General features: G+C 52.2%; 1 protein-coding gene and 1 long non-coding RNA gene across 7 annotated transcripts in view; one reads left to right on the forward strand and one right to left on the reverse strand.

Annotated features, from left to right (window-relative positions):
• The window catches only part of CRTAC1 (cartilage acidic protein 1), a 147266-nt gene extending 143309 nt beyond the window's left edge, over positions 1–3957 (reverse strand). For 5 of the 6 annotated variants that reach the window (XM_082722157.1, XM_082722155.1, XM_082722156.1 and 2 more), the window contains exon 1: positions 3201–3351. In XM_082722157.1, coding sequence (XP_082578283.1) covers positions 3201–3224 — 24 coding nt within the window. In that variant the 5' untranslated portion in view covers positions 3225–3351. Of the gene's footprint in view, positions 1–3200; positions 3352–3880 lie in introns of those variants that run through there. The other variant, XM_082722158.1, reaches the window with a different exon arrangement.
• The window catches only part of LOC309860302, a 75937-nt gene continuing 61004 nt past the window's right edge, over positions 2391–17323 (forward strand). Inside the window, exons 1-2 of the long non-coding RNA XR_014309305.1 lie at positions 2391–3037; positions 13527–13685. This is a non-coding gene — a long non-coding RNA (uncharacterized lncRNA). The remainder of the gene's footprint in view (positions 3038–13526; positions 13686–17323) is intronic.

Genomic DNA, 17323 nt, shown 5'->3' on the forward strand with positions numbered 1-17323 from the left:
GTCTTCTGCCCAGGGCCCAGCTCAGATGTCGACAGTCACACTCACAGACCAGAAAAAGAGCAGGGGAAATGGCAGTATCTTCCAGGTCACCCAAGAAGCCCTAATACAAGGATTCTGCAAAAACAGAACGTCCTAGCACTCTGCCCTTGAGCTGGGAGTGGCAAAGATGGGGAAATGGGCAAATAATGGTTGGGAACTCTCCACTTCATCCAGGGTCTGAGTACTGGGGGTGCCAGAGGCAGCGTGGGATGCAGGACTGGGAAAGCCTACGCTGGCAAGCCCTCGTGAGAGAAAGGAAGCGCTCTGGCCTGGCTTCCAAGACCACAGCGAGGGACTGGGCTCTTCTGATGCCTGCATGCATGGACTGAGAACCGGAGTTGCTTTCTTTCTGCCTAAAAGACTGCTTGGAATAACGAGATAAGATAGTGGAAGGAAGGGAAAAAGCAATTCAGAATTTCTATTACCTGTATATGTACATTACAAGAACTTTACCTGCTCCTCGCTCTGAATAATTGATTCCAAGAAAATTTCCCCAAATTTACTAAATTTATTAATTTGCCAATGCCAGCAATTACGAGTACATAGTGTGCTGAGAACACACGTCCATCTTCATGGTAAAGAAGAAGCAGGTCACAGGATTGGAAAGAGCTCTGCGTAGGGAGCTGGGAATCCTGAGACCTTGTCCAATGTCTTCCACCAAATAGCCATGTGACCTTGGGCCATACACTGGTTCTGACTGGGCTTTAGCTTTCTCATCTGTAAATTAGGCATGCATTTGAGTGTTGGGGAAGGGATGAGGTTGGACTAGAAGCTCTTCGAGGATCCTCCCTTCTAGGATCCTCCCTTCTAGCCCTAAAGTTCTTGGACTCCATGAGCACATAACGAGTTCAAAGGACCCACCAGAACCAAGCGCAAAGGAATGGTCTCAGAGAGCAGGTGGGACTGAGCACCAGCTCTTTCCCTGAAATGTTGTGTGTGCACCTGCCCCGTTGCACCTGAGATCAAAAGGAACAGCTGACATCCAGGAAACCCGTGGTAGCAGGGCTCCGATCATGAAGGTGAGGGTTGGGGGCTGTGGTCAGTGAAGGGCAAGAAGTGGGAAAGTCAGTGGTCTCCAGCTGGGTGCCTTTGGCGCCCCCTACTGGACACCAACGAGCCTGCTCCACCTTTAACCTTGATCACCTCGGCAGGCAGCCAGAAGATTGAGAACAGGAGACTGTCATAAGCACTTCTTTCATAGTACTGCCTTTGTGGTCCATGGTCCTCTCTCCACAACCGTCTAGGTTTGACTCCCTAGAATGACACAGGCGTTTGGTGCACACATTCACAGGGGCACTCCTGTGCAGCGAAAGGACGTCTTAAGCAAACACCAATGTCCCAAATAATAAACATCAGGGTTTAGAACGCCAGGTGCAACCTGGTGTTGGAGAGAAGGGAAGAAAGATGGGAAGAAGGGAAGAAGATGGAGAGAAGGGAAGAAAGAGCAACAAGCAGGTATCTCCCTGCACAAACCCCCCAGTGGAGAGAATGTGTTGGGAAATGGAGCAGAAAAATTTTGACCGCAGGCAGAGGATGGAGCTGGTTGGGGGTATGGATTGATAACCCCCCACAGGAGATCTCCAGGCTGAAGGAGCTCCCCTAGGAATCCAAAACACCCACCGTGTTCAGGAATGGGGTACAGGTGAAGGATACACCCCGACTGAGCAGCATGTCTTTGACCTTCTCCAGAGTCCATTAGTGCCAACTACAAGTCAGAATATTCTACTTGTGGTCCACTGTGGCAGCACCAAGACCCTAAACTCTCTTCATTGCTTCTTAAATTGACTTTAGGACCTGCTGCCAGAATGATGTTCTTCAGTCAGAGGGAGAGAAAATGCTTCCTCAAGAGATTTATTGGAAGAACCGCCATGTTCCCACTTTTCCATCCTCCATCTCCCTTCCTCATGGCTGAAGTGAGGTACAGCATTACTCTGAATTTGCTCTGATTCAGCCTTGGGTATCCCCAGCCCCAAGTCATCAGGGTAAAAAAAAAACTCTCCCATCAGGAGCGATTCTCTTCCCCCATGAGTTCTCACCTGATTCTCAACAGCACTACAGAGCTGTCCCCTATTCTTGGAACCTTTTGCCTTCTTTTCCACCTGGCTTCACTTGAGAAGTCCTGCACCCATCCCAGAAGACATCTCAAGTGTGACTCAAGAATGTGTCCTGCCTGGAGAGCTGAAGCTCCTCCTGGGACGCACAGAAGCCACACTAGGTGCCCACCCTACCACCACCGCCAGCAATATTCATTAGTCATTCCCGGAGGAAGGGGAGTGCCCCCCTCCCAACCCCAGAAGCATTCCGCGACCACTCTGGGAGGCTCCCATCCAGGCTGGGATGACTCTGGATTCTTGAGTTGGTTTCTGCAGAAACGGGACTAACCAGAGCTCCCAACTACTGTACTGCGAAGAGGCGCGCTGCATTGTTGGGCATGCCCCCAAGCCTGGCCTGCTGCCCCATCCAAGCCTCCAGGTGCCTCCACGGGCAGAGAAGGATCCCCGGCTCCCTCGGAATGCCTGAAGCTAGTTTGCCCAAGACAGGCTGCGAGCGAGGAGACCACACCTCGGTCCAGCAAAGGCAGCTGGCGGCTACGCCGCTCGCCGGGCTAGCTCCCGGAGCTCTCTGCCCACGGAGCGCTGTGCCAGGACCTCGGCTTCCCCGGGGAAGAAGCTCCAGCTCCCCGGGGCTCTTCCCCATTCTGGCAGCATAGTCACCCGGTCGAGGCCAGTAGCTTCCCCCGCCCGAGGCTGAGCCCCGCTGGGTGGCTCCCAGATACCTTCGGCACATCTCTCCTCACCTGCTCCGCCCCCCTCGCCGCCCCAGTGACCCCTCCCCAAACGGCTGACCTCCAGCGCGCCCCAGCACCTTCCCAGCCAGCGGGGCGGACTGTGGTCTGCACACCCCCGCTCCCACCTCTCCTCCACCTCCAGCCCCGCGCCCGCCTCGCCCCCAGCCCGCAGGGGAGGCTGGGCGCACCGGTCGGGTCCTGCGCCTCTCGGTAAGTTGCCACCAGACGCCGCCGCCGCCTGCCGTGGCGGCGTCCGCCTTCCCGGTTCCCCGGCGGCGTCGCCGCCACCCCTGCGGGCGGGTCGGGAGGGGCGCGCAGGGCGGGAGAAACTTTCTCCGCCTGAGGGAGTGGGTGCCCGGGAGCGGGTACTCACGCCGAGGTCAGCGCTCGGAGCCATCTTCGGGCTCTCTCAGCCCCACCGCCTGGGGGCGCCGGAGCGCGGGCGCTCGCTGCCGCCGCCGCCGCCTTCCAGCTCCCAGCCCCGGTCCCGGGCTGGCCTCGAGCCTCCCGCCCCGCCACCGCTCGCTCGCTTTATACTACTCCACTCGAGCGCGCCCGGGCTTATGTAAAGGCTGGCGGAGACCCGCAGCCAATGGCGCGGCGGCTGGAGCGGGGGGGCCCCGGACGGGGGGCGCCCGCGCGGCCAATCGCGGAGCGGGGAGTCCGGGCAGCCGGTGGGGGAGGGGACGCCTCCCCGCGCTGATTTAGGAGCGGGGATTGCGGTGGCAGCAGCCGGCAGCCGGGCCGGCCCGGCGCGGCGCGGCGCGGCGGGCGCTGGGGTGGGCGGCGGCGAGGGCGGGCGCCCCCCGCACCCCGCCTCGGCGTCGCGTAACCTTCAGGAGGCAGCGGCGCCTGGCGAGGAGGGGCGAGGCGAGGGCGCCTGGCTGGGCGCTGGGGGCCCCGGTCGGCGGGAAGCGGGGGTCCCTCGGGAGAAAGCGCCGAGAAGGAAGGCCAGGGGTTGGGGAGGGAGGCGAGCCCCGGGGTCCCGGGGACCCGCGGCCACCCCAGCGCGCGGGGCCGAGGGTAACGGCGCGAGCGGCGGCGCAGCCTTGCCTTTCCCCCCGCCGATAGCGATCTGGCGTCGCCGGGCCGGGCCGGAGCGGCCGCGCGAGGCGCGCTGATGGCGAGATTTCGCGCTGCGGAGCGAGCGCCGACCCGATCTTTATCCGGCCTGGGAACGTGTCCGAGGGCCTCCCGGGTACTGCTCAGTATGGAGAGCTGAGCTTCGCGACGGCCCCAGAGGGCGGGGAGCGGGCGAGCGCAGCTCGGAGAGCAGGCGCGGCGGCGGAGGCGGCGGCGGGCCGCGTCCCCTCCTCCTCTCTGGTCCCCGCCCGCCGCCAGTGCCCCCACCCCACCCCGCCGTGCTCCCACCCCAGTAGCGCTGGGGCTGAGCTTAATCCGGGGTCTCCCAGCAGGCCCACCGGCTCTGATCTTTCCAGTCTCCCTTACCGCTCTGCGCACAGGTACTGCTAACCTCCTGCTCGACTCCCCCAGCCCACCGCAGTGCCCGGGATGGTCTCGGCCTCCCCGGACCAGGGGCCACGCGGGCCAAGCTTGGGAAGAACGCGCTAGGTCAGCAGTGCCCAAAATACCCGTGTGCTGGGCAGGAAACGGACCTAGATCGATAACACTCTGAAGATAAGTCCTTTGTTTTGCGCCTAGAATAGAGCTTGGCACAGAGTAGGCTCTCAGTGAGGATTTACTAAATGAATTGTGAGACTTTACTCAGTCTTTGGGTTTCGGAAAGCTGGGGCACGCAAGGGGCCCTGAAAGAGAAAGACCTGGGGATACGCCATTGGAAAGGGAGCGAACTGGGACTTTTCCCATGACCCTCTCTCTGTTTCTGGGGACTTAACTCTTAAAAGGGATTCCAGTGGTTTTGTTGTTATTGTTGTTGTTTTTTAAATGGAGGTCCCCTGCCAACTAGCCCTGGCCCCAGTTATCTTCAGATTTTGAGTAGAACTACCAAGCCTACTTTGGCCTGTTCTCAGGTCTCTGTGATCGTCCTCTAGAAATAAATCACTAAACATAGGCAATCTTTTTAACTTTGAGGCCCTGGAACTAGTTTAGGATCTTAATCCTTTGAGGGTTGTGGACCCTTTTGAGAATGTGGCAAAAACTTTTGAATCCTTCCTCTAGAAAGATATACAAACACATGTACCACCCCCCCCCCCACACACACACATACAAGCACATCTCTGAGAATCACCTCACGATCATTAGGGATCTCAGGTCTTTCCTGGGGCTGTGCCGAAGGTCAGCCTGTTTCTCTAGGGGGCCTAGAGTGGTGGCTTATAATCATTTACCTTTGGGGGATCAAAAGAACCCTTTCAAAACTTTCAAGATTCTGATTAATGTTATGGGTTTGTTTCTTAGAAAAATGCTTGTGGTGTATTCATGTTGCCATGAAAAGTTAGGGGGTTCAAGGATCCTTAAAACTTCATCTAAGACCCAAATTAAGAACCTTCACTTAGCAAATAGTTTGCCCTAAGGACACTCCTGACTCCCAGCTCTTTCCATAGGAAGTCCAGTCTGCCCTGCACCTTGCAACATCATTGCCCCCACCGTGTTCAGAGGGCATCTGAGTCATATGGTGACGGCCTTGGCACCTAAGGGGCCACCTCCACACTTGTTTCTGGATCTTGGTCCCCACCATCGTCTTCGCGTGGAGATAAGTTGCAGGTTGTCATGTTCTGTCTGATCAATGAGCATCCCTTAGCTAGAAACTCCAACTCAGGGAGATACCAAGTGACTGGTAATAACCGGTTTCACTCAATCCCAAGCACCTAAGCACACCTTTTTTGGTTTTTGTTCTCACCTCTCTCTGCCGGCGAAGCTGTGACCAGCAGCCCCAGCTGTGGAGGCTCACCTCACCTAAACCCGACAGATTTAGTAACCAGTGCAGTAATTATCAGCATTAGCCATCCAGATGTGACTAGGCTGTCTGCACAAAACAGCTCTGTAATGATGTCACACTTTCCTGCAGCTAGCCAAGGAAGGGTGCAACACACCAGAGGTGCTGGGGAAGGACAGAGAAATGCAGGAAATGATGGAGACAGTCTTTCCAGCAAGTTCTCCAGGGAATGCAATCTGGTTTCTGCACTTGAACTTGTGAGGGCTGAGCCAGTGGACCAGGTAGACCAGGTAGACTATAATTTCGAATTCCTCTAATGACCTCCACGTCCCTCACTCAGTTCATGGCTGTGTCCATGGAGAATCCAGCCCTGTCCTGCCTGTCTCAGTGTAGACATCTTGCCCTCACAAACTGCTCAGACACACCCTGCTTTCCTGGGACACAGGTACACTGTTAGGGACTGAATTTGCCCCTCTCCCAACCCCAATTCACATGTTGAAGCCTTGACTTCCAATGTGACTGTATTTGGAGATAGAACCTTTAAGGAGGTAATTAAGACTAAATGAAGTCACAGGGTAGAACCCTAATCTTTGGGATTGGTGTCCTTATAAGAAAATAAAGAAACACCGGAGGCTTCCCTCTGCACGGGGACTGAAGAAAGGTCGTGTGAGGACACAGACAGAAGTGGCCATCTGTGAACCAAGGACCAAGGAGAAAGCCCTCTGAGGAGACCAAACCTGCTAGCGCTTTGATCTGGGACTTCCAGCCTCCAGGTGTGAGAAAATGAATCTCTGTTGTCTAAGCCACCCTGTGTGACATTTTGTTATGACCACACGAGCAGACTAAGACACATACATTTTCTTTCAACACACTCCTTACCACTAGCCAGCCTGTTCAGCCCCCTCCCAATACTCTGAGTCCTGTCTTCTCCAGTCTAGTCTCTCCATATCATCCTTCCACAAACCTTGTCCAGTCTTATCTGGGACACTTGCCTAAGATGTTTTCTCATCTTCTGACAGCCAAACTAAGTGTCACCTCCCACACCACCTTCCCAAACTGCTCTGGTCAGTGAGCTTTGCCTCTTCTGCTCTGGTGCTGGTTGGCAAAGTCTTAGCACTCTATTATGCACGCTGCCCAGTTTTCTAATTTTTTCTCATGCATAAAACTTGGTCATCCTATCGGAATGGAAGCCCCTTTAAGTCCCGAGTTTGCATCTAACGCTTGACCACATCACAGATGCTGGCATGACACTGGGCATAGGGTGAACACACAGTGTTTTCTGATTAATTTATTCCACACTTACTTTAAAAGACACACTTACTTTATTAAAAAAAAATACCAGAAAGGTTATGTGGTGCTTCATTTTCTAAAAGCTCAAGACATTTCCTGTGTGTTGTTTCAGTTACCTGAAAGCTTATTGGCAGGGGGGCTCTTGGAAACCAGGTGCCCTCTATAGTTCAGCCTCCGGTGGGTTACACAAGTCACTTGGAATCATACAAAGTCAGCCCTTCTTTCTCCCGCTCAGAAGATTTCTATCCTTGCTTTCCTTGTCACCCTCACTGACCCACCTAGCTGTCTTCTCATTCTCTAGATGGAAAGAAAGGGCCAGGGAATCTCAGATCTTCGAGTCGCTTCTATTCGAACAGATCTGTTGCAAAAGAACAGAGAGATTACTCCAGTTGTTCAAGTCCTTATCTCAAGCCCTTGAGGCCAAAGGGGTTTTAAAATTCAGAAAGGTACCACACATTCTGAGACGTCCCCAGGGAGGTCTTGGACAGCATCTCTTAACGGGACCTGCCAGTATTTCTACAGCAAAAATATGAATGTTCTTACGAAGCAGGTGAGAGGATAAAGTAGCTTCACACCAGTCAGGTTTTGTCACCAGATGACTTTTGGCACCAAACCCGCAGACAACAAAAAACAAAAATGCGTCTCTTGACTTTCAGGGATTGGAGACCTTGGAATTGCAGACGAGGGACCGTGGAATTAGGTTGGGCCTTCCCCCAAAGAAATGGATGTGTGTGTGCGTGAGGGGGTGGGAAAGCAGTGGTAGTAACACAGGAGAAACCATAACCTGTGCAAGAAGTGGGGAGTGTGAGGGAGAGTGAGGAGAGAGCCCCTTCTCAAGCCAACCTGGACGGCTCTGCGTCCCTTTCTTCTAAGGAACACATATTTATCGGATGGCTGGTGAGTTCCAGATGCACCGCTGTTAACGGTGGCTTAAAAGTGACAGATACACAAAAGGGACCCAGGAGGGGCGGCAAGTAGGGGTGGAGGTGCAGAAGCTCTTGTAGAAAGTCACAAATCACGGTGGGCTTCCAGCTGGCCAGAGAGAGCTAATTCAGAACAGTGTAGAGTGGAAGGGCCTGCTGCAGGAAACTTCTCCAGGCAGAGAGAGGACAGACCTGGGAAGGGGCACTAGAAAAAGGAGAACATTATGGAATCCTAAAAAACCTGGTTAGATAGGTCAGGGCCTTTTTAGGCTGGGGGGAGCCTGGGATTGACACTGTAGCAGACAATCGACAATCGTGTGATTCTGTACCTAGGTGGCTTGGGTGCCTTAAAGTTTTCCCACACTGTCGTGGGGTGGCTTTTCAATCTGAGGGCCCAGCTGAGAGTATGACACGGGGACAAAGCAAGGTCACGGTGAACCCCTGAGTGTACAGCTCTCTATCCCTGCTTGACATGCCCAGTCACCAATACCTTTTCATGTCCAGGGGGTTCCCTGGGTTCCCTGGAGCCCAAGGTCAGCAGTAGAAAGGCAGTCGGAAGGCTTCACCTTGAATCTTAAGGCTAGCCTTGTGGCTGACATTGGTCCTGCTTTGCCTTTGCTCCAGGTCCTAATACCTGCTCTTACCTTTATCTTCTGACTGAGCTCTGTCTGGTACTCCCAGCTCCAACAAGTGGGTCTCTATCCCATTCTGCCCTCTTGGTACCCAACCACACAACCCAGGTTTTTGGGGACTAGGATTCTGGGGTCTAGATACTCTACTTCTCTCCCTGTGGCTGAGTCTTTACTACCTGCTGCCTCATATCCCTGATATCAACTGCTTTCTTGAGCCTCTGCCCACCCCCTCATGCCAGCTTCCCTTGACAATGCCCTTAACCTGGCCTCACTTCCTCCTCCAATCGGCTGCCAAGATCTCCCAAGATCTTGGCCCTGTCTTGGTGGGTAGGTCTTGATCCAGGTTCCAACCACTCCTGGCCTGGCCTGGCCAGCTGCCAACTCAGCCAGGTTTCTGACAGATATGAACTCATGGTCATGCCTTAAAGAAGAAAAATAAAATGGTCTTGAGCCGTTGGGGAGTAGAAGCAGGCAATTTTAGCAGCAAGAGCCAGAGAGCTTCTGGGTCAGGGGTGCCCGGCTAGTTCCATCCCCAAGGAAGAGAGAAATGGGTGAAAAGTGAACAGGAGAGGAAGGAGTAAATAAAAGGAGGGGAAAAAATCAGGAGGAGAGAGAAAGGGAAGGAAGGATCTTGGGAGAGGAAGCAAAGGATGGAGGAGAATGTTTCTAGTCTGTTCTGAAAGTGTAAACCGAACATGAAGATCTTGTCATCTGCAGAGAGTCAAGTATTGACACAAAAGAAGATGGAAAGGGTAATTGTGTGGGAAGAGAGGGAGATGGAGAGGGAGGGAGGGAGGAGCCATGGGGGAAAGAAGGGGAGGAGGGAGGAGCCAGACCATTCAGAGAGGAAGTGGGTAGGATAGAGGAACGAACGGTGGGCAAGAATGGGCGGCACCTGGGAAAAAGGAATCCGTGTCTGAAAAGTGCAAGGGGTATTATTTCTAATTACTCCGTCGGGATTGAATTAACCAGTTTTGGTATTTTTTCTTTTGTTTGTTTGTTTGTTTGTTTCTTTCTTTCTTTCTTGAGTACTCCCCAACTCCACTGCTCTCTCTGCACCTCTTGGTTCTTTCCTGATTCATCTAAAATCATCCTGATCCTGACACCCCATCCCAAGAAAGGTAGAATGGATTTCTCACAGGTTCGGTTTCAGGGTCTGGAGATATTATTATGAACTGCCAGATGCGAGGGTCAAACGAGGACAATAAAAACGATTATAAGGCTTTTGTAGGGAACGCTAGAAAGAACGTGCCTGGTACATGGTGAGCGTCCCGGAAATGGTGACTGCTGTCATTCTCTTTCCTCCAGTCTCTGTGCACAGCCTGCTCCCTCCACCTGCCTGTCCTTCCTTTGAAATGCCACTCACCTTCATCTCTTTCTCTCCACACCCAGACCTCCAGCACCTCACTTCTGTATTCCCACAGTAGCAGATCTGGAGGTACCCCTGGCTTCATACCCTCCCCACCCAATCTTTAGTAATCCTTTCAGTTTGTGCAGAACTTTACAGAATACATACATTTTTTTAAAAGTATGACATTGGGGCGCCTGGGTGGCTCAGTGGGTTAAAAAAGTATGACATTGCGTGGTAGTCACAAATGATGATTCAAAGGGGCGAGTGGCCCATCCGACCTGGAACAGCTTACGAGAGACAGAGCTGGAATGCCAGTATAAGCATCTTGGACATGGCCTACCATCCATGGAGTCAAGGAAGTCATTGCTTCTTTCGCAGGGATCTGGCTTTATATTTCCTTTAAACATCTTTAGGGTCTGGCCCATAAGAGGCCCTCAACCAGCCTCAGATGTGTCACTCTTTCCAGGGACCCCGAGAGGCGCAGGGTCACCCTTGGCTCAGCCCCACCCCTGTGCTGGAAGGGACCACTCCATTTTCAGTATCGCTCCACTCACACCTCAGAGGCAAGAGCCCAGCCCTGACCCAGGGCGACGCACATGGTGGCTGAAGGCTGACCAGAAGCAGAGCCAACATTCCCCAGGCTGGTGAGCGGGAAGAAAATCGTGAGGAATTATGGTTGTTTAAGTGTAGCTCAAACTAGCAGAGACTAAAAGCCACTCCATGCTCATTGCAAGAGAAAGGAATTGAGATTTCATGAAAAGAAGGCTTTCTTCTCCGGGAGATCTGCGAGATGTTAGAACCAGATTCCTGCAGAGGTTGTGGAAACGGCTCCCCTGGAGGTCTTTAAGAGCTGGAGCGCAATTCGCTCTCCAGCGAGGTGGCTCCAACAGCTGCGTGTAAGCATGGGGCGCGGGCAGCGGGGAGCTTTCGGACCTCTCAGGAGGACTGGGAACCTCAAAGGCAGGGCTGGGGTCTAGGGCAGGGAGGGAGAGAGCAGGCCTCAGGGAGGCAGGGGGCCAGAGGTTCAGGCAGCAGGAGCAGCGGTAACGACGTGGAGTTCTGAGTGGAGAGCCCCGCAGGCTGGCTGTTGTCTGATCCGTCCAATTACTGCTGGCTGGGGCCGCTGAGCCCTGCTGCTGGGGGCGGGGGTGGGGGGGGGGCTCTCATTCCGGACCTTCAAGAGCCGATTGGACCCAACCAGACAAAGCCAAGTTTTCTAACAAAGTAAGTCAGGGTGCTGAGGCTGGCCCCCTGCAATATGAAATGCACATAATGAAACCTGGAGAGGGTTCTTTCACTGGGCTCCCTAAACAGGGGTGCCTGGGGAGGATTCCAGGACCACAAATTATCCCCGGTAAAAGCACCCCATCTTCCCAGAGGACCCATTTTTACTGGAAGGTGTGCAGGGGCAGGGGGCCAGAGGACATATTTAGGTGGACATGTTTAGGTGGACATGTTTAGAGGCAGTTTAGGTGGTAAGAAATGGAAAATAGACTTTTCATTTTGATAAATCTGGAGAGATCACAGAGAGGAATACCAAATTGTGTGTGCATCTTTTAGACAAAAGACCTTCCAGACTCCCTGTTGGGTAAGCCGCCCCCATCCCTGACTCTGACCCCTGGGGTGGGGGTGGGGGATAAGGCTTTCTTCTGCGTTGAGACTCCCTTGACAGTCCAGTGTGACCCCGGGCGCTGTAGTATTTAGGAAGCCTGGTCTCGAGCTCTGCCTTATCGGGATAGCCGACATGCATTGAAGCACATTCTGTGGGCCCGGCACTATGCCCTCCATGACAAAGAAGTGGGTATTTATATTTTCCCTATTGTGGAGTTGAGGAAACAGGCCCAGAGAGAGGGAGTGATCCCTCCCCCTCAACAGTATTCTTATATGGCAAAGGAGGCTTAGGAGTGTGGGTGCTCTTTTTTGGTATGTCAGGCCTCTTCCTTTCCCTTCCCCCGTCCCTCTGCCATCGTCCCCCACCTGTTCCCTATCAAGAGCAATCACACAGCATTGCTGCCACGTGCCCCCTCCTAAGAGCCTTCCAGGCAGGAGGGACAGGTCCAGGGCAAACGGCAAGCCCAGGAAATCCAGCTGGTGGCTGTACCTTTTCTCCTGCCTGTGACAGTGGCGTGCTCTGCGCACGTTTACAGATAAGGACATGAGCACAGAGACACCAACACCCCCAGGTCACGGGCAGAACATCCAATTCCGAAGCTGGGCTGGAGGAGTTCCGGCTCAGTGCGTAGCCCAGGGGCTTCTGGGAAGTGACCAGTTCACGGCACAGTGCAGGATGGATGGGTCTCTGCCAGCACTTATTCAGGGCTTGTTAGGCATGGGCTCTGTGTTAGGCCAGTGGGGGAACAAAGATGAATGAGTCCTTTTCTGCCTTCAAGGAGCTTACAATACAGCAGGGAATTGATGCCGAACTCATGCGGAAAGGGATAGGGAATAAGAACAGGCTGTGGAGATGTGGCCAGCAGGTGCCCCTCCTCCTTCATCAACTGTAGGGCAGGAGAGGTTTCCCTGGAACGGTTACCTACCTTCCCTACCCCTCTCTACGTGGGAATCTCCCCTCTCTCCTCTCACTCACAGCCTCCCACTCACCATCTCCCGGGAGCTCATTGTCTGTCACATGCTCTCCAGCAGCCACTGCAACCGAAGCCACCGGGGCCTGTGTTCAGAAGCTGATCTATCTATATAGAGCTTTGCAAGTGATAGCAGCACACAAGGGGCCGCACCACTCACATGTTCTGGGTGCTGTTCACGCGCGTTTACTGCTCCAGTCATCCCTACGAACCTGTGAGTCCAATTCTTATGCCCATTTTACAGATGAAAAAGCTGAGGTTAAGTAAACAGCAGGCAGGGGGCAAATCTGGGACAGACACTCGGGTACATTTTAGAGAGCCGTTCCACACACAGCACCTCACTTGGGCATCCTGATGACACCGTGGTCAAGGTAGATAGGGACGTTGGGACCCAGAATGAGCTGATCTGCAGATGAAGTAGAGACTAGAATCAAGATGTGACTCTCAACCTGGTGTTCTTTCCATTACATTTTGTTGCTGAAATCAGAAAACATTCTGTGTACATTTCCAGGAAACCTGTGCCCAGCCAGGCTTTGCCTCCAAAGGGTCTTTGCCCTTTCCTGATGGTGCAAAGAGTCAGGACCAGGCACTGGTGAAATCGGAAAACTTGACAGACTGCCCTCTGGTGGTATCCTGAGTGCTGGAGGCTGAAAAGGGCTCAGGCCTCCAGAGGTGACCTTGAGGGTCCACGATAACAAGTCCTCAGTAGTAGAAGTTGGAACTTACTGACTGCCGATTGTATGCCAGGGGCTCTGCAAAGCATGGGCAACGCCTTCTGTCACTTCTTCCTCCCATTAGCCACGTGAGGTTGGTCCTATTGACAATCACCCCTATTTCAAAGATGCAGAAGCTGAGGCTCAGAGGTTAATAACCCGCTCAAGGTCCTGCTGGTAAATCTGAAAGCTGGTATTCAAATCCAGCGCTGTCTGACCTCAGGGACCGCTTCACCTACCCATTCCTTGTCCTTCCCCTGCCTTAGACCATCAGGCCACTGCCTACTTCTATCTCATACCACAGCCGCTGCTCACTGAGCTGCAGCCACTCTGACCTTCTCTCCATTCTTCTAGATCATCCTCGCGCTGGTCCTTTGCACGTCCTGTGCCCTCTGCATGGAATGTCCTGTCCGGTTTACTCATCACTTATGACCGATCATACAGGTCTCAACTCATCATTGAGGTTACCTCCTCAAAGAAGCCCACTGGACCATCTAGCCAGGGCTCCCCCAGGTAAGCCCAGTTCCTCACCGTCCATTGATTTCCCACAGTGCCTTCTCAGGACCAGGCACTCTCTCAGATGATCTGAGAGTTGATTTGTCGTATGCTTCTTTGTTGTCTGTATTCCCTCCTGGGCATGTCAGCTCCAAGAAGGCAGGCACCACTGTATCCCCAGTGCTTAATACAGGGCTCGCAAAATAGTTGCTCCACAAATATTTGCTGGATGAATCCTTGGAGGTGGCAGGAGGGAAAAGGCCCTTTGACCAGGATGTTATGCATTTAACTCAGAGGCCTTCTCGCTTCTCCTGCGGTTTCCTGTCATCCCTGCCTCCTTCCTCTTTGGCCTCCCCTCCACTATATATGCAGGAGCAGAAGTGAACTGAGGCCAGAGCTAGGACTTGGTTAAATTTGGTGAGCAGAAAAATATTAGGTGCAGTAAAAACAAGATGGCTTGCATTTCTGGTCCTCAGTATTTGATATAGTTGAAGCGTCTGGGTTTTTTGGGTAGTGGTTGTTGTTAATTCTTGTAATTAGCTTGTATCTTATAGATATTGCCCTTGGTCATTTAAAAAGAGGCTTAATTGGTCATTCAGTCTTGGAACCTCTTCTGTTCTCCAACTTTATTACTTCCTCCACCGCAGTCAGAACCTGGAAAGGTAGATTAGCATCTCAGGATTATAAACTGCCTGTTCTCACTCACCCACATTTGGACGTGCTCCAGAAAACAGGCTCTGTTTTGTGAATTTGAATTTAGAATCCCGGCACTTGTAAGGAGGAGCCCAGACCCGGGCACAATTCTTAAAGTCTGCTGGAAATCTGAGCAGAGTACAGATGCTTACCCAGATGAATTTCTATCCAAAGATGTGAGTGGCCTCGGAAAGGAAAAAACCACCACGGCTAATGGTCGTTAGAGCTTCCTTGATGTAATTTCAGAGAAGGAGGAGAGCCACAAACCAGGTTAAATGAAACCAGGAGGCTTGAGCTCTGAGCCGACAGCCCCACGACAGTGATGTGATGGCAGAGCCGTAGTGGGTGTGAGTGTGGACTGGGAGGGGGCCTCCTGACCTCTCATCTGGACCCGCCTCTGTCTTGCCCACTGTCCTTCCTTAATCAGAAAGATAAGACAGAGCTCTGGCTGGTCTTTCAGATTTCCCATGGCTACGACATTCTAGTCCTTTATGGGGTAGGGGGAGCAGGAGAAAGGGTTGGCAGGAAAGGAAGCCAATGTTGACCCAATTCTTTCTCTACATCGGGCACTGAATGGACGCGGTGGCGTCAGGTCCTCATTGTCTCTATTTTGCAATGGGAAGAAACAAAAAGAGGAAGATAAGGACATGCCTAAAGTCATATAGCAGGAACGTGATGTGGCTTCACCACAAGGCATCTGACACTTACACACTTTCTCCACATGATGCTCCAGAGTATTTAATTCCTAGAAGTGGTCCTCACCTCCAGAGAAGCAGTGCTCTGGTTCGCACAGTGACCGGGGGATGGGAGAGCACAGCTGGGGTTGTCAGATTTCTTGTTTTTTTTCAACGCCGTTTTCTGGCTCCTAATTAGGCAGCCGAGGGGTGAAAAGCTAACGTGGATCTAAGTAATGAGCAGCAGACCTTGTGTCACAGGCCGACCCTGGATACAGGACCCAGAATGATTCTGTAATTACACCAGCCAGTGTTTATCGAGGGTCTCCGATGTGCCGGGCTCTGACAGCCCCCGGAGCAGCGAAGGTCTCACTCTGCACTAGGCAGACGGATGGACAATGAGGGGAGTCCGATGATTCTCTACTTTGCTGGTTGAGGAGATCAGGCCTCAGTTTCTGAGAGATGAAGCAAGGACCCCAAGGTCAAATCACCAGGATTGTTTCTGCTTCTAGATGATGGAGGAGGAAACTCACCAGGAAAGCAAAGGAGCTGCATTTTCTGAAGGAGAAATCGGGGCATGTGGTCTGATGTGTTGACTGGTCATGGAGCAGGCTCTTGGAAAAATTCAGGAATAGCTGTTGTCACCATGGTTCTCAGCAAAGTCCCCTACCTTTTGGTGTGCCCTCTGCTCCATGTCCCCCCGCCCCCGCGACTGACCTCCCACAAAGACTCATCACTCTGGCTTCCCTCCTCCAAAGAATCCTATGCTCTAGAATGATCACTTCTTTTATTTATTCACTTAAAAATTTATTTATTTATTTATTTATTTCAGAGAGAGAGAGAGCACACATGAGTGGGAGGTGGGGAGGGGAGGGTGGGAGGGACAGAGGGAGAGGAAGAAGCAGACTGTCTGCTGAGCAGGCTCTATCCCAGGACCCTGGGATCATGATCTGAGCCAAAGGCAGACATTTAACCAACTGAGCCACCCAGGTGTAATTCTGTTATAACTTATTTTAATATATAACCAAATCAACCATTCTTGGGCTGAACAACCACCACCATATTGGGTGGGGGGGCTAAAAGAAAATAATTGGTATAATTCATACTAAGATGTGAGTGACTAATAAGTCACCCATTGCCAGCAGATGTTTATCCTTTTATTTATTTATTTTTAAAACTTTAAAGAATATTTTATTTATTTATTTGACAGAGAGAGGTACAGAGAGAGAGAAGGAACACAAGCAGGGTAAGTGGGAGAGGGAGAAGAATGCTTCCCACTGAGCAGGGAGCCTGATGCAGGGCTCGATCCCAGGACCCTGGAATCAGGACCTGAGCTGAAGGCAGACACTTAATGACTGAACCACCCAGGCGCCCCAAGATGTTTGTCCTTTTAAAGAGAAGCTAGTTTATTCACCAGATGTCTCTCCCTACTGGGATCCTAGCTGCCTGGTACTCCAGGCTCTGTGGGGGCAGGATCATGGTTGGGGGTAGGTGGAGAGAGAGACTACCCTTCCCAAGGGGCTATTTTCTGAACAAAGATGTGTTTGTATCCTCTTTCTGACCTCTGAATAGAGTGCAGCAGCACAGGGAGAGCTCTTGGAAAATCCAAAAGCTGCTATTGGCATTGTTTCATCTTTCTAGACCTTTTCATCGGTGAGAAACCATTTTAATAAGGCTGTAATTTTGTTATGAAATTTTGTAATTAAATATCCTTAAAAGAAATGAGGTTGCAGGTCCCTATCTCCCAATTTATCATAGACTTAATGCCCCAAGGTACACAGTGTTTAATCAAGAATGTATCCCCGTTGAAACTCCATGTAGGCCTTAGAGATAGGAGGGACTTTGAATTTATCATGAAGGTTCCTTTCTGTTCTTGAGATGCTATTTTGTTTACCAAGTTGCAGAATACAGGGTGGCTTCTTAGTGAGAAATAACAGGCTGTCCCTCAGGCCTGCACTCATCCCTGTCCCACGTGCCTCTCATCCTCAGAGGTAAATCTATATCCATCAGCTCTCCGTAGAGTAAAGGTTCAGAATGGGCTTCATCTTTTAAGGGGCAGACGCGCTCCCCCTGCTGGCTAAGGCCACCCACTACACTTGCGTGCTACAAAATCACACGACTTTGGACTTCGTTCAAACCACAGAAGGAGCACCTACTCTGTGCCAGGTGTCGTGGAAGGGATATAAAAAGGAGAAAGACCAGGCCCCTGTCCTCAGAGAGCTTAGAATCTGGTCATAGAGACAAAATTTGCCTATATATTATACATAACACAATGTAACATCTAATTGC

Source organism: Mustela nivalis (genome assembly GCF_964662115.1).
Source record: "Mustela nivalis genome assembly, chromosome: 2".
In the NCBI taxonomy this organism is placed as follows: Eukaryota; Metazoa; Chordata; class Mammalia; order Carnivora; family Mustelidae; genus Mustela; species Mustela nivalis.